Below are 15,928 nucleotides of genomic sequence, written 5' to 3'. Positions count from 1 at the left end.
CAGTGTTTATGAAGGCTTTATAAGCTGCATGTGATTTAAGGCAGGACCTTCTACTGCATCTGTATCAAAGTCCTTACAATAACACGATGCAGGGGAATTAAATATAGCTGATAAATAGGTGTAAAGCTGTGCTGTTTTATTTGAGGAATGACCCCACTGGTCGGTGCACCACATCAATACTCTATATTCTGTCAAGGGATGATGCAGAACTGTTAAAGTTGACATTGGCATCAAGGTGCTGGTACTAACATGATTGAATCAATTGCTGTTGAAGGATACTATGTGTTGAGCCAAGTGTATTGTTCTAGGTTTGCCAGACCTGGTTCCTGATCCAAACTATGTGCAGGCCTCCACGTATATCCAGAGAGCTCACATGTACTCTCTCCGTTGTGCTGCCGAGGAGAAATGCTTGGCAAGGTAAGAGACCATTTTAAACCTTTTAAGTGTTTTAATAAATGTCTGTATTTGCTTTGGATGAAGAGAACACACATAATGTTGTTAGTAGTCACTCTGCACACTTTAATGGCATGAAAAATTATCACCAGTTTTTGTAAGCCAGTATACACATTCTGATGAACAATCAGTCTCCTCCAGTTAGAACAGATTGAAAGATTCCATGTGCCTATGTAACAGTATAACTTTACGTCCGTCCCCTCGCCCCGACACGGGCGCGAACCAGGGACCTTCTGCACACATCAACAACAGTCACCCACGAAGCGTCGTTACCCATCGCTCCACAAAAGCCGCGGCCCTTGCAGAGCAAGGGGAACCACTACTTCTAGGTTTCAGAGCAAGTGACGTAACTGATTGAAACGCTATTAGCGCGTACCCGCTAACTAGCTAGCCATTTCACATCCGTTACACTCACCCCCCTTTCCGCAGCAACCAGTGATCCGGGTCAACAGCCTCAATGTAACAGTACAACTTTACGTCCGTCCCCTCGCCCCGACACGGGCGCGAACCAGGGACCTTCTGCACACATCAACAACAGTCACCCTCGAAGCGTCGTTACCCATCGCTCCACAAAAGCCGCGGCCCTTGCAGAGCAAGGGGCAACACTACTTCTAGGTTTCAGAGCAAGTGACGTAACTGATTGAAACGCTATTAGCGCGTACCCGCTAACTAGCCATTTCACATCCGTTACACCTATCGGTGAATATTCTCATTTAATGTCTCAGCACCGGACTGTTATATCTACCTGCTTAGTAAAGTTACTCCTTATCTAATTTGCAGTATATAAAGTTTGGAACCCAGTTCACAGTGCAACATCAATAACCTAAAATCTGGTCACCTATGCCTGTCACTAAGGCTGCATTTACACAATTCGGATATGTTGACACTAATTGGTCTTTAGACCAATCAGATCATATCTTTTCCCAATAATTGGGCAAAAGTTCAAATTTGAGCTGCCTGTGTAAACACAGCCTAAAGCTTGTCTATCTAACCTGGCGTGTCAGTAAATGGTTCTCTGAGTGGTTTGGTCTGCAGTCGCAGCACACATAATGGGCCTCTGACTTTGGCCCCAGGGTTAGATGGGTACGGTACAATTGCCCAGGCTGCAGAGCATTTAAATGATGGCGATGAACTTTGTTGTCCCACTGCCTCTCCTGGTTGCCCTCCTTCCCATCTCAAGCACAGCCATTCCTCGAAGCCCTCTCATATCCTGTCTGTGTTATCAGCAATCATGGACAGATGGCCTTGTATAATGTGCTATACACTCCAATGTCAACAACAATTACAAAGATATTTACTGATACTTTGGAATGCAGGTTAATATTAAAACAATTCTAAAACATGTGTTCATACTGGAACTCTCTACACAGTGTATGCCTATCCACTACAAATATTTCCTTGCTACAAGACTGAAAAGGTGTGCAGTAGGCTATGGAGATTAATCACAGTAATCTGTAATGTGAATTATTTATTTATCATATTCCTTCCCTGTAGCTTTTCCAGGCCCGCTCAATTCTGTCTAGTTGCAGGAACACATTGTGAGCCTGAGGTATCAGAAACTCACCGGGACAACCCTTGGGAGACTAGTTCTCTGTAGCCATCTGTACTTTCCTTCACTCATTGCTATTCCATACTTTGTGTTTGTCTCCCCACAGCACTGCCTACAGCGCTGAGACTACAGACTATGACATCAGAGTCCTCCTTCGCTTCCCACAGAGGGTTAAGAACCAGGGGACGGCTGACTTCATGCCCAACCGACCCAGACACACCTGGGAGTGGCACAGCTGCCATCAGTGAGTAACCAGTGTCTCCCCAAACCCATATATGCTATTGTTTTATGATACTTAAATCAAATCAAATTGTATTTCTCACATGCGCCGAATACAACAGGTGTAGACCTTACAGGGAAATGTTTACTTACAAGCCCTTACCCGACAATGCAGTTTGAAGAATTTTTTTTAAATAAAAGTAATAAATAATTCAAGAGCAGCAGTAAAAATAACAATAGCGAGGCTATATAAAGGGGATACCGGTACAGAGTCAGTGTGCGGGGGCACCGGTTAGTCGAGGTAATTGAGGTAATATATGTTAGCCATTTGGTTAGATGTTCTGGAGTCTTATGGCTTGGGGGTAGAAGCTGTTTAGAAGCGTCTTGGACCTAGACTTGGCACTCCGGTACCGCTTGCCATGTGGTAGCAGAGAGAACAGTCTATGACTAGGGTGTCTGGAGTCTTTTTTAGGGTCTTCCTCTGACACCGTCTGGTATAGAGGTCCTGGATGGCAGGAAGCTTGTCCCCAGTGATGTACTGGGCCGTACGCATTACACTCTGAGGTGCCTTGTGTTCGGAGGCTGAGCAGTTGCCATACAACGCAGTATTGCAACCCGTCAGGATGCTCTCGATGGTGCAGCTATAGAACCTTTTGAGGATCTGAGGACCCATGCCAAATCTTTTCAGTCTCCTAAGGGGGAATATATTTTGTCATGCCCTCTTCACAACTGTCTTGGTGTGCTTGGACCATGATAGTTTGTTGGTGATGTGGACACCAAGGACCTTGAAGCTCTCAACATGCTCCATGACAGCCCCGTCGATGAGAATGAGGGCTTGCTCGGACCTTTTCCTGTAGTCCACAATCATCTCCTTGCTCTTGAACACGTTGAGGGAGAGATTGTTGCCTTGCACCACACGGTCCTTAGCTTAGTGAAGAGCTTTGAAGGCACTATGGTGTTGAACGCTGAGCTGTAGTCAGTGAATAGCATTCTCACATAGGTGTTCCTTTTGTCCAGGTGTGAAAGGGCAGTGTGGATCAGTTGGGGCGGTATGCAAATTGGAGTGGGTCTCGGGTTTCTGGGATAATGGTGTTGATGTGAGCCATGAGCAGCCTTTCAAAGCACTTCATGGCTACAGACATGTGTACTACGTGTCGGTAGTCATTTAGGCAGGTTACCTTAGTGTTCTTGGGCACAGGGACTATGGTGGTCCACTTGAAAAATGTTGGTATTACATACTCAGACAGGGAGAAGTTGAAAATGTCAGTGAAGACACTTGCCAGTTGGTCAGCGCATGCTCGGAGTACACGTCCTGGTAATCCGTCTGGCCCTGCAGCCTTGTGAATGTTGACCTGTTTAAAGGTCTTACTCACATCGGCTGCGGAGAGCGTGATCACACAGTCGTCCAGAACAGCTGATTCTCTCATGCATTTTTCAGTTACTTGCCTCGAAGTGAGCATAGAAGTTATTTAGCTGTGCTTCCCTTTGTAGTCTGTAATAGCTTGCAGGCCCTGCCACATCCGACGAACGTCGGGGCCGTTGTAGTACGATACAATCTTAGTCCTGTATTGACGCTTTGCCTGTTTGATGGTTCGTCGGAGAGCATAGTGGGATTTCTTATAAGCTTCTGGGTTAGAGTCCCGCTCTTTGAAAGCGGCAGCTCTACCCTTTAGCTCAGTGCGAATGTTGCCTGTAATCCATGGCTTCTGGTTGGGGTACGTACGTACAGTCACTGTGGGGACGATGTCCTCGAAGCACTTGTTGATGAAGCCAGTGACTGATGTGGTGTATTCCTCAATGTCATCAGAAGAATCCTGGAACATGTTCCAGTCTGTGATAGCAAAACAGTCCTATAGTTTAGTATCTGTTTCATCTGACCACTTTTTTATAGACCGAGTCACTGGTGCTTCCTGCTTTAATTTTTGCTTGTAAGCAGGGATTAAGAGGATAGAATTAGGGTCAGATTTGCCAAATGGATGGCAAGGGAGAGCTTTGTACTGTGGATTGTACTCTGTGTTTGAGTAAAGCTGGTCTAGAATTTTTTTCTCTCTCGTTGCACATTTATCATGCTGATAGAAATTAGGTAAAACTGATTTAAGCTTCCCTGAATTAAAGTCCTCGGCCACTAGGAGCGTCGCCTCTTGATGAGCATTTTCCTATTTGCTTATGGCAGTATACAGCTCATTGAGTGCGGTTTTAGTGCCAGCATCGGTCTGTGGTGTTGTGTAGACAGCTATGAAAAATACAGATGAAAACTCTCTAGGTAGAAGCCACTACAGCTTATCATGAGATACTCTGCCTCAGGCGAGTAAAACCTCGAGACTTCCTTAGGTATCGTGCACCAGCTGTTGTTTACAACTATCCATAGAGTGCCACCCCTTGTCTTACCAGAGGCCGCTTTTCTATCCTGCCGGTACAGTGTATAACCCGTCAGCTATTCATGTCGGTTATTCATGTTATTCATGTCGGTGAAACATAAGATATTACAGTTTTTAATGTACCGTTGGTAGGATATACGTGCTTTTAGTTTGTCCATTTTATTATCCAGCAATTGTACGTTGGCCAATGGTACCAATGGCAAAGGCAGATTAGCCACTCGTTGACGGATCCTAACAAGGCACCCCGATCTCCTTCCTCGAAAACTCAGTCTCTTTCTCCTGCGAATGACGGGGATGAGGGCCTGTTCGGGTGTCTGGAGTAAATCCCTCTCTTCCGACTCATTAAAGAAAAATGATTTGTCTAATTCGAGGTGAGTAATCTCTGTTCTGATGTCCAGAAGCTCTTTTCGGTCATAAGAGACGGTAGCAGCAACATTATGTATAAAATAAGTTGCAAACAATGCGAAAAAACAAACAAAATAGCACGATTGGTTAAAGAGCCCATAAAACGGCAGCCATCCTTTCCGTTGCCATTGTACACAACCTTGCTATGCTAAAAACTGTAAGATCCTTGCTCTACAGGGTTAATCAGATTTGCTGTTTCACGTGACATTAAAAGTTGTCTGTTTAGCTCATTCGTTTTCTATTAGTTTGGTTAGCTGAGTTCAGTGCGTTCACATTTGCTCTTTTTGGTGAAATATGACTTTACTTAATACAGTATGTCATGACATCACTGATATGTTTGGAAACCCTCTGCCCTGCCCCTCTTCTATGACCTTGCGTTCCACAACGGTTTTGTTGGTCACAGTATGTCTGGGTTCATTGGGTTTGTGCAACAAGTCTCAGGCTGTACTTACTGTCCTCAGCTCTATGGAATGTTGACTGCCCATTAGCAGATTGGCAATGTTGCCTGCTGACATCACTGTTCGTTTATACATTGGTTTCCAGGGCGGGAGTTAGCCAATGCAACAGCTTGATTTGACTAGCCGATGGAAATGGGAATAGAATCCATTAATGTTCCTGTCAATCTGTGCCCTGGCATCATAGGCCTGGTGCCTGATATTATATGGTGACATGATTTTGTGTTAGTGGAACAGCACAGAACTCCTCGTCTCCCGAGTGGTCTAAGGCACTGCATCTCAGTGCAAGAGGCGTCACTGCAGTACCTGGTTCAAATCCAGGCTGCATCACATCTGGCCAGGATTGCGAGTACCATAGGGTGCTGCACAATTGGCCCAGCGTCAGCTGGGGTAGGCCATCATGGTAAATAAGAATTCGTTCTTAACTGACTTGTCTGGTTAAATAAATATAAAGAACACAGTAACAAGTGTGCTTGTTTTGAGAAAACGAACACTCTTTGTCAAATCAACTTTACTGTCCTACATTTTGCACCCCAATGGAATATTTCAATACAATGTGTAGTCAGAGTATGCCCCCTTAATCCATCCATATGTTAATTTGTGTATTGAGCAAATGTTGTACGGTACAGAAAGTTTAGGATAAAACCTTAGAATCAGTGTTTTATGGAGTAAAACAGATAGTATGAACTCTGTTTAATTTAAATACAGTGTGCATCATTAGATTCAGATTTCTCTATTAAGAATTATGTACATCTCAATATTACATTTCTGTCCATTTACAAAATAGAGTGATCAATAATGATCAAACAGTACAACAGATGTACACAGTTAAAATCCGGATGACGTACAGTGCCTTCGGAAAGTATTCAGACCCCTTGACCTTTTTCACATTTTGTTACGTTACAGCATTATCCTAAAATTGATTTTAGGATCATCTATCTGCACACAATCTACACACAATACCCCATAATGACAAAGCAAAAACAGTTTTTTAGAAATGTTTATTTATTAAAATGTGTAATTTATTATTTTTCTAAAACTAAATAATAAAATAAAAAACAGAAATATCATATTTACATAAGTATTCAGATCCTTTACTCAGTACTTTGTTGAAGCACCTTAGGCAGCAATTACAGCCTCGGGTCTTCTTGGGTATGACACTACAAGTATGGCACATCTGTATTTGGGGAGTTTCTCCCATTGTTCTCTGCAGATCCTTTCAAGCTCTGTCAGGTTGGATGGGGAGCGTTGCTGCACAGCTATTTTCAGGTCTCCTCAGAGATGTTCGACCGGGCTCAGTCTGAGGTCCTGAGCGCTCTGGAGCAGGTTTTCATCAAGAATCTCGCTGTTCATCTTTGCCTCGATCCTGACTAGTCTCCCAGTCCCTGCCGCTGAAAAACACACCCACAGCATGATGCTGCCACCACCATGCCTCACCGTAGGGATGGTGCCAGGTTTCCTCCAGACGTGACGCTTGGCATTCAGGCCAAAAAGTTGAATCTTGGTTTCAGCCCTCTCAGGTCACTGTCTGACACTTGGCATTGGTCCACATCCCAGCTACAAGATGGTAAAAGGCTATTAGAGTAAATGATTTCAGATAATCTTTTTTCTCATGGTCTGAGAGTCTTTAGGTGCCTTTTGGCAAACTCCAAGCTGGCTGTCTTGTGGCTTTTACTGAGGAGTGGCTTCCGTCTGGCCACTCTACCATAAAGGCCTGATTGGTGGAGTGCTGCAGAGATGGTTGTCCTTCTGGAAGGTTCTCCCATCTCCAAAGATGAACTCTACCTTTCCCCAGATCTGTGCCTAGACACAATCCTGTCTTGGAGCTCTATGTACAATTCCTTCCACCTCATGGCTTGGTTTTTGTTCTGACATGCACTGTCAACTGTGGGACCTTATATAGACAGGTGTGTGCCTTTCCAAATCATGTCCAATCAGTTGAATTTACCACAGGTGGACTCCAATCAAGTTGTAGAAACATCTCAAGCATGATCAATGGAAACAGGATGCACCTGAGCTCAATTTCGTACCTCATAGCAAAGGGTCTGAAAACTTATGTAAATGTGGTATTTCTGATTTTTAATTTTAATACATTTGCAAAAATTTCTAAAAACATGTTTTCACTTTGTCATTATGGGGTATTGTGTGTAGATTGAGTTTTATTTTATTGAATCCATTTTAGAATAAGGAAAAACTCAAGGGGTCTGAATACTTTCCGAAGGCACGTACATGCAGATATCTTTTGTCCTTTTTCTTCTCTTTATCTCTATGCAGCACAAGCATACAGTGACCCCTTACCTCTAAGGTCAAAGGCCATGGCTACTGTTTGCCCAGGTGTAATGTGATACATTTCTGGGATTCCTGTAATCTGGTTGCACTGTATGGAATGCAAACACCATCCACTAAATATTTCCCCCCTTTTCCTGCCTGGCCTCCTGGAAGTCTTTGTATTGCATTTGAACACAACTGGGAAATGACTCATGGGTATAAAGTGCAAAGTTGGATTGGAATGTTTGTCTGTTAGGATTACAAGCCAGTCTTATTCCAGCCTTCTCCCTGTGTCCTTCCAAAAGTTAATTCTCTCTAGTTGACATAGTCACAGGGGGAGATCCAGGATTCCAAGGCGAGGAAAAGGGCCCTCCAGCCCAGACAGCTCTAGGCCCAGTGTCTCCCTGTCTGTCCCACTCTCACAGAGAGATAACAATCTCAAGGCTACCATCTATAAATAAACGTCTGTCGTGGGGAAAAAAGTATGGCCATATTTGAAACCCCCATTGCACTGAACACCTGCCTCAAAACCCCTGCCCATAGACACATACACACACACAAACACACACACACACACACACACACACACACACACACACACACACACACACAAACACACTCACACACACCACATACAGAGGGTGTTTTGCAGAGAGCTGCCCTCTCAGGATACCCAGTGTGCAGCCCTTTCAATTCCTCTGGGTTTACAGATTCCCTGTGTAGTCGGTGCAGATCCCCCTTAGAGAATCACATGGTGTAGCTTTTAGCCTGCGGAAACACACTGTTCCTCACCTGAGAGGAGCTGTTTACCATCTTCAACTGCTATGGAAAGAATGACTTCTTCTTTCATTTGTCACCTCCTCCATTGGTGGAAAGTACCCGTCTGCCTTTCCCTCCAAGCCTCCATTCAATCTTTAATGACTACGCCAGTAAAAAGTTGTAGCTATGTTAAAACAGGGAACATGAGGTAAGGAGACTAGGTTATTATTTATACAGTCTGAGTCCAACTGACTGAACCAGCTCCAGCACTTACCACACCTGCACTACATTCACCAAAACAAACACTGACAAAATTCTTAGTGTCTGGAATCTGGAATGTGACTTTCGGTAAAAATTGCAAGAAAGGGTGATTAATTTCAATAATTAGGATTAGGATACATTTAAGTACATGTGAGATGAATAGGTTGACAAAGCACTCCAGCTTTTCAGCCATTAGACGCTGTGTTCACAGTTCAGATGACGTCTTTCATAGGAAATCTAACTTGGCGGGAATACGAGGCCATTAATGTATCTGGGAATCAAGATGCAATATGTTTAACATTTACCATGCTGCCATTTATTCCAAACAGCAGGAGACTGAATAAGACAGAGGAAGCCTTCTTATTCACAGTGCAACACTGTTTCTAATGCATATTTAAAGGAATCCCCCATGTATGTCACTTGTATTCTCAACCTTACAGTGTAACGGTATCTGTCTGATTTATCTGAGTACCACAGTGTTAACAGTTAGTATGGAAAGGATATTCACAACATGCTGGTCTGCAGAGGGCAACAGTAAACAGCCAGCCCTCTCAGGTCACTGTCTGACACTTGGCATTGGTCCACATCCCAGCTACAAGATGGTAAAAGGCTATTAGAGTAAATGATTTCAGATGGACCAGCACCAGCAGTACACTGAGACACGGAGTGGTGTAACTCATTTCACATTCTGAGGATATGATTTGTTCTCATGGGTAACCAGGCTAGCAGTGGCAAAACGCAGCATTCCAACACTGTTAAAGCTGTGTAAACACATTCACACACACACAAACACATGCTCAATCCTTCACTTCTCTTGCGGTAGTGATTAAAACTTTCCAGATTGATATAAAGTAATTAACGAGACCTCATACATCAATCGATTGTTAATGTCTTGCTTCATCAGTGCATGGTTGTAGGTATTAATTACATTATAGTCTCCTTTGGTACATTGTGATATGCTCAGTCAAGCTGCACCGAGTTGAAGTGTTGACAGGTGAGGGCAATGGGCTGTTCGAATAAACAAGCACATCTAATTTAAAGACTTTGGATGGTGGCCTGCAGTAAACAGTTTGCTTTGTGTTGGTTTACTGATTATCATGTAATTATACTTTATGCAAATTGAGCATGTCTCTAGTATTGGCTGTTGTACCTGTCATTAACTGAATTTATAAATGTTAAAATTAGACTCTTCTTTGTTCCCCTGCTGACCACCCTGTTCCATGCCTCCTCTCTCTCCTGCGCTAAACACAGACGCTTTTTACCTGTCACAAATTCATTTTAACCTCTTTGGGCTAGGGAGTGGTATTTTGCCGTCCGGATGAAATGCGTGCCCAAAGTAAACTGCCTGCTACTCAGGCTCAGAAGCTAGGATATGCATATAATATAGATATATAGATATATATCTATATATATATATATATATATAGATATGTATAATATAGATTTCGATAGAAAACACTCTAAAGTTTCTTAAACTGTTCAAATAATGTCTGTGAGTATAACAGAACTGAAATGGCAGGCGAAACCCCGAGGACAAACCATCCCCCCCCAAAAAAATCAGCATAACACTGATTTCAATGGCTGGCACTTTTATTATAGGGTGAAATCCTCCCTGATTGCAGTTCCTAGGGTTTCCACTAGATGTCAACAGTCTTGAGAAAGAGTTTTAGGCAGTTTTTTTTTTTTAATGAGGGAGAAGTTGTAGTTTTCCCATTTTGGCTGTAGTGTTTCCAAGCATGTGGAGGAAAGCACGTTCTTTGTTATTTTTCTCCGGTAATGAACATACTATTCTCCGTCTTAAATTTGATCGTTTATTTGCGTATTAGGGTACCAAAGGTTTGATTATAAACGTTGATTGACTTGTTTGGATAAGTTTATTGGTAACGTTTGGGATTCATTTTGTATGCATTTTGATGGAGGGAAACTGGGTGGATTATTGACTGAAGCGTGCCAGCTAAACTGAGTTTTTATGGATTTAAAGAAGGACTTTATCGAACAAAAGGACCATTTGTAATGTAACTGAGACCTTTTGGAGTGCCATCAGAAGAAGATCTTCAAAGGTAAGGCATATATTATATCGCTATTTCTGACTTTCGTGTCGCAACTGCCTGGTTGGAAAATTATTTGTCATGCATTTGTATGCGAGGTGCTGTCCTCAGATAATCGCATGGTTTGCTTTCGCCGTAAAGCCTTTTTGAAATCTCACACCTTGGCTGGATTAACAAGAAGTTAAGCTTTATTTTGATGTACTGCACTTGTGATTTTATGAAAGTTAAATATTTATAATACTGTATTTTGAATTTGGCGCTCTGCAATTTCACCGGATGTTGGCCAGGTGGGACACTACCGTCCCACGTACCCTAGAGAGGTTTAATAAGGTAAAAGTGGACATTTACTCCCCTCTTTTTGCACTACCGACCACCTATTTGCCCTTCTGTCTACCCACAGACACTACCACAGCATGGATGAGTTCAGCCACTATGACCTGCTGGAGGTCACCACAGGAAGGAAGGTGGCTGAGGGACACAAGGCCAGCTTCTGTCTGGAGGACACCACCTGTGACTTTGGTCACCTGAAGCGTTATGCCTGTACATCTCACACTCAGGTAGATACACCAACACCATATCTCACAAAGGTAGATTTGCCAATACACTTGGCATGGCATCATTCATTTGTCCGACGGCAAGTCGGTGTCATGGTCTTGCACCAGGTACTGCAACAATGTATCATCATCTGAGATTTCAGCGAGCAACTACAACATGTCTCTTGTTTAACAGTTCTTCCACCCCACTCAGTCTTTCTATGAGTCAGAGATGGTGCAGGCACGTCTCTCTGGTGCTGAGCTATAAGCATAGTCTGTTGATGTTCCACATGAATAACTCTCCTCTATGTTCCTCCAGGGTCTGAGTCCGGGCTGCTACGATACGTACAACGCTGATATTGATTGCCAGTGGATCGATATAACAGACATCCAACCTGGGAACTACATACTAAAGGTGAGACTAAGAGCAGAGGAAAGTTCTGATGTGTACTTGGTAATCTTCCAGGAAGGCGACATTCCAAAGGCAACATTCCAAAGGAAAAGGTTACTGGAAAAATGTATCGGAAAGTTTTACATTTGGAAAGTTGTCTAAAGCTATAAAACATTACGTTTCCTAGACTGTGGCTCATACTGATCTACTAGTTTTGACTGCCATTCAGTCCCATCGCTCTCTACCTGTCTGTGTTGACCTCAAGTGTTTCAGTGTGGGACAAATCCTAACTTGGGTTGCATGTAGTGGACAGTAATATTTGACATGTCTATATACAGTATATATGATATTATAAATACCTCACATGCGACTCGTAAGAAGACTAAACAATTAGCCTATTAAAATGTTTCTCTGACTCCATAAAGATAATTAAAATACACAAGTAAGCATTAGGCAATGAGTTGACGTTGACTAGCAAGAATTGGTCTGAGAATTGTCTATATCAAAGGCAGGTATTTAATTAACATTGTACAATGAATGGATTCACCTACAAGCCATAAAGCTTAAGTTACAAAGCATTAACAAGCATTACAAGGCATTATTCTAAGTATATACAGTAGATTCTAAGATTAATTTACAGGACAAAGTATGAACAAAAATATGTTTACTAGTCCAGAGGCCTGGAAGCCTAAGAAATTGGAATTGATCCTTCAACCTTCCTCCAAATCAAATGTAATTTGTCACATGCTCAGACTACAACAGGTGTAGACCTTACCATGAAATGCTTACTTACAAGCCCTTAACCAACAATGAAGCTCAAGAAATAGAGTTAAGAAAATATTGAAATAAACTAAAGTTGAAAAAAAAATCATCAAAAAGTAACACAAGAAAATGATATAACAATAACGAGGCTATATACAGGGAGTACCGGTACCGAGTCAATGTGTGGGGGTACAGGTTAGTTGAGGTAATTTGTAACGTGTCTATGCATAGATAATAAACAGAGAGTAGCAGCAGTGTAAAAACAAAGGTGGGGGGTCAATGTAAATTGTCCAGGTGGCCATTTGATTAATTGTTCAGCGGTCTTATGGCCTGGGGGTAGAAGCTGTTAAGGAGCCTTTTGGTCCTAGATTTGGCGCTCCAGTACCGCTTGCCGTGCGATAGCAGAGAGAACAGTCTATGACTTGGGTGACTGGAGTCTTTGACCATTTTTGGGGCATGGACTGGATACAGGATGAGAGAGAGATCAAAGGCATTTAATTCCATTTATAACATCTGAAGGTGTAACCTTTCAACCCAAAACCAACCACCACTGATCAATCAAATGATACCAAGTTGGCAGTAACCTAAACACTCCCAGGCCCAATCTACACAGGGTGTCACAGCATTTGAAAGGCTTGAGTGGGGGATGAGACCAATGTAAATAAGCCAGAATTCCTGAGAGGAACATCAAATCTTTTTGCATATAGTAATTCAGAGTTCACCCTATACAGACACAAGTAACTACAGAGATCATACATACATATAGATAGCATCAGAGTTCTCCTCAGTGAACAGTAACCACAGAGATAATACATATATATAGATAGCATCAGAGTTATCCTCAGTGAACAGTAACCACAGAGATAATACATATATATAGATAGCATCAGAGTTCTCCTCAGTGAACAGTAACCACAGAGATAATACATATATATAGATAGCATCAGAGTTCTCCTCAGTGAACAGTAACCACAGAGATAATACATATATATAGATAGCATCAGAGTTCTCCTCAGTGAACAGTAACCACAGAGATAATACATATATATATAGATAGCATCAGAGTTCTCCTCAGTGAACAGTAACCACAGAGATAATACATATATATAGATAGCATCAGAGTTCTCCTCAGTGAACAGTAACCACAGAGATAATACATATATATAGATAGCATCAGAGTTCTCCTCAGTGAACAGTAACCACAGAGATAATACATATATATAGATAGCATCAGAGTTCTCCTCAGTGAACAGTAACCACAGAGATAATACATATATATAGATAGCATCAGAGTTCTCCTCAGTGAACAGTAACCACAGAGATAATACATATATATAGATAGCATCAGAGTTCTCCTCAGTGAACAGTAACCACAGAGATAATACATATATATAGATAGCATCAGAGTTCTCCTCAGTGAACAGTAACCACAGAGATAATACATATATATAGATAGCATCAGAGTTATCCTCAGTGAACAAGTTTCAGATAGAAACCATATGTGGATACTATAGAGATAACAGAGATACAACAAAGGACAATGCCGAAGGACTAGTCAGCCCTTCCCCCTCTGAGGGGCGAATATTCTTGGCCCCTCAGAAGGGGAAGGGCTGACTAATCCTTGGGCATTGTCCTTTGTTCCTGGACCATTTGCCATGCAACTCCAGGTGTCAGAGAGCACATAAATTAGCCTAGAGCACACATATAGCTATCTTAGTTCCTCATCAATTCCCCATTGATATCAACAAATGATTTAAGCAGCACTTCAAATGTTTTATTTACACATACAGTATCTCAAATCAAGATTCTCTCACCAGTCTCTGCCCAGAATTCCACTGATAATAGTACTGTGTAAGTTATTGTTTTATTCCTACCTGCCTAGCTGTAGTGGTATCCTCTTGTGTCCTCCTCTGCCTCTTAGCTCCAGGTCAACCCCAAGTACCTTATCTTGGAGTCCGACTTCACCAACAATGTGGTGAGGTGTAATATCCACTACACGGGACGCTTCGTCACAACAACCAACTGCAAGATATCTCAGTGAGTACAGCAACGTCTCTTTTATGACACTAGTCAAAAGACAAGCTCTCATTATTATGCCAAACTACCTGTTAGAACTCATGTTTTTTAGTTTATTACCTAATGATTCTGTGAATCATGTTCATCAATGTCACCAAGATGAATGATTACTGACAGTTTTATACTGCCTCTCATAAGGAGCAGTAAGGCTATTGGTACTTTCAATGGGTTGATTAGGAAGTGTATTATTACACTCCGAATTACTGATAAATCCTTTTTATGAAAAATACTTAGCTTTAGAGCTATGCAAATGTACAGGTGAGGTGGTAAATCACCTCTATTTCTATGGAGTATATAGGGAGTACACAGATAAATAAATGGTGAGTGGGCTAAAGCATTCAGAAAACCATGTCACCCTATGAGACAACAGTGATATGTGAAGTTTTATTTGACATTGGAATGATATCGAAACATATAATGACAGTATATACCCTCTGTGTATGTCCTAGTTGTGAATAACTAACAACAAACATGCAATTTCGTTTTTGTGTTAGGGACAGAAAGCATGTGGAGCCATTTCTATTGTAACGTTTTTGGGGCTGATTGATCAGGTCATAGGTTAGGTTAGGTTTAAATTATAAACTCCATCTCAAGCGCTGAGACTGGTACTAAAAGATATGGTGGAAGGAAACTCTCTCTCACCCATGTTTACGCCAATCCAATGCTTTTTAACTTTAGTGGTACATATAAGAAGAACAGGGGCAGACTGGGACCAGAAATCAGCCCTGATAAACCAGACATTTTTTTCACTTGAGGCCCCCTCACCAGCCCATTTTATTTATTTAAGGCCCCCAATTTTAGCCAGATAATGCTGATTTAGTGCAACAACAAAAATGTTAGACAGGCCCACTGGGCTAAAAATGCACCAGCCAATCTGACATTTCGGCCAGTCCGTTCCTAAAGGCGAATCAAGTTAGCTACTTAGATGATTTTTTTCCTTGTTACCTAGTGATAGCTAGTGACAGTGATGCACAAACTAGGCCTATTTGAAACTTCTCCATCTCCTGGCAGCATTTCAGTAGCATTAAAACACTTCAAAAGCATGAAAACCCCATTCGATTTCTGTCCAAAGTTTAGGGGAAAAAATGAAACAACATAATTCCTGATTGTTTTATTTTATTTTAGTTCGTTTTGGAGTCAAAGATAATAGTTTTCGTTTTTCAAACGGGTTTGTTCATTATTTCATTTCGGTTTCTAAATAGTTTTTTCATGATTTGTTTTCGTTTTAGCTTCAGTTTAAGTTTACTATAATAACGTTGCCTCGGTCTACAGAAAAGGCCTTTAGTAAGAATGTGTGGACAGGTACGCTAACCTCTCTGTCTCTCCGTGTTATGAACACCGCCTCATTGTGTTGTTTGTTCTGTGTCCATC

The 15,928-nt window shown here is 41.9% G+C and overlaps 1 protein-coding gene across 1 annotated transcript in view; it reads left to right on the top strand.

Annotated features, from left to right (window-relative positions):
* Window positions 1-14,522, top strand: part of LOC120052428 (lysyl oxidase homolog 1-like) — a 31,292-nt gene extending 16,770 nt beyond the window's left edge. Inside the window, exons 2-6 of the mRNA XM_038999317.1 lie at window positions 309-417; window positions 2,109-2,246; window positions 11,196-11,352; window positions 11,648-11,743; window positions 14,403-14,522. Of these exons, the coding sequence (XP_038855245.1) occupies window positions 309-417; window positions 2,109-2,246; window positions 11,196-11,352; window positions 11,648-11,743; window positions 14,403-14,522 (620 nt within the window). The remainder of the gene's footprint in view (window positions 1-308; window positions 418-2,108; window positions 2,247-11,195; window positions 11,353-11,647; window positions 11,744-14,402) is intronic.
* Window positions 14,523-15,928: the final 1,406 nt, after the last annotated feature.

The sequence above is a fragment of the Salvelinus namaycush genome, chromosome 1 (genome assembly GCF_016432855.1).
Source record: "Salvelinus namaycush isolate Seneca chromosome 1, SaNama_1.0, whole genome shotgun sequence".
Classification (NCBI taxonomy): Eukaryota; Metazoa; Chordata; class Actinopteri; order Salmoniformes; family Salmonidae; genus Salvelinus; species Salvelinus namaycush.
Note: the sequence above shows the minus strand (reverse complement) of the source record. Positions and strands in the feature narration are given on the sequence as shown.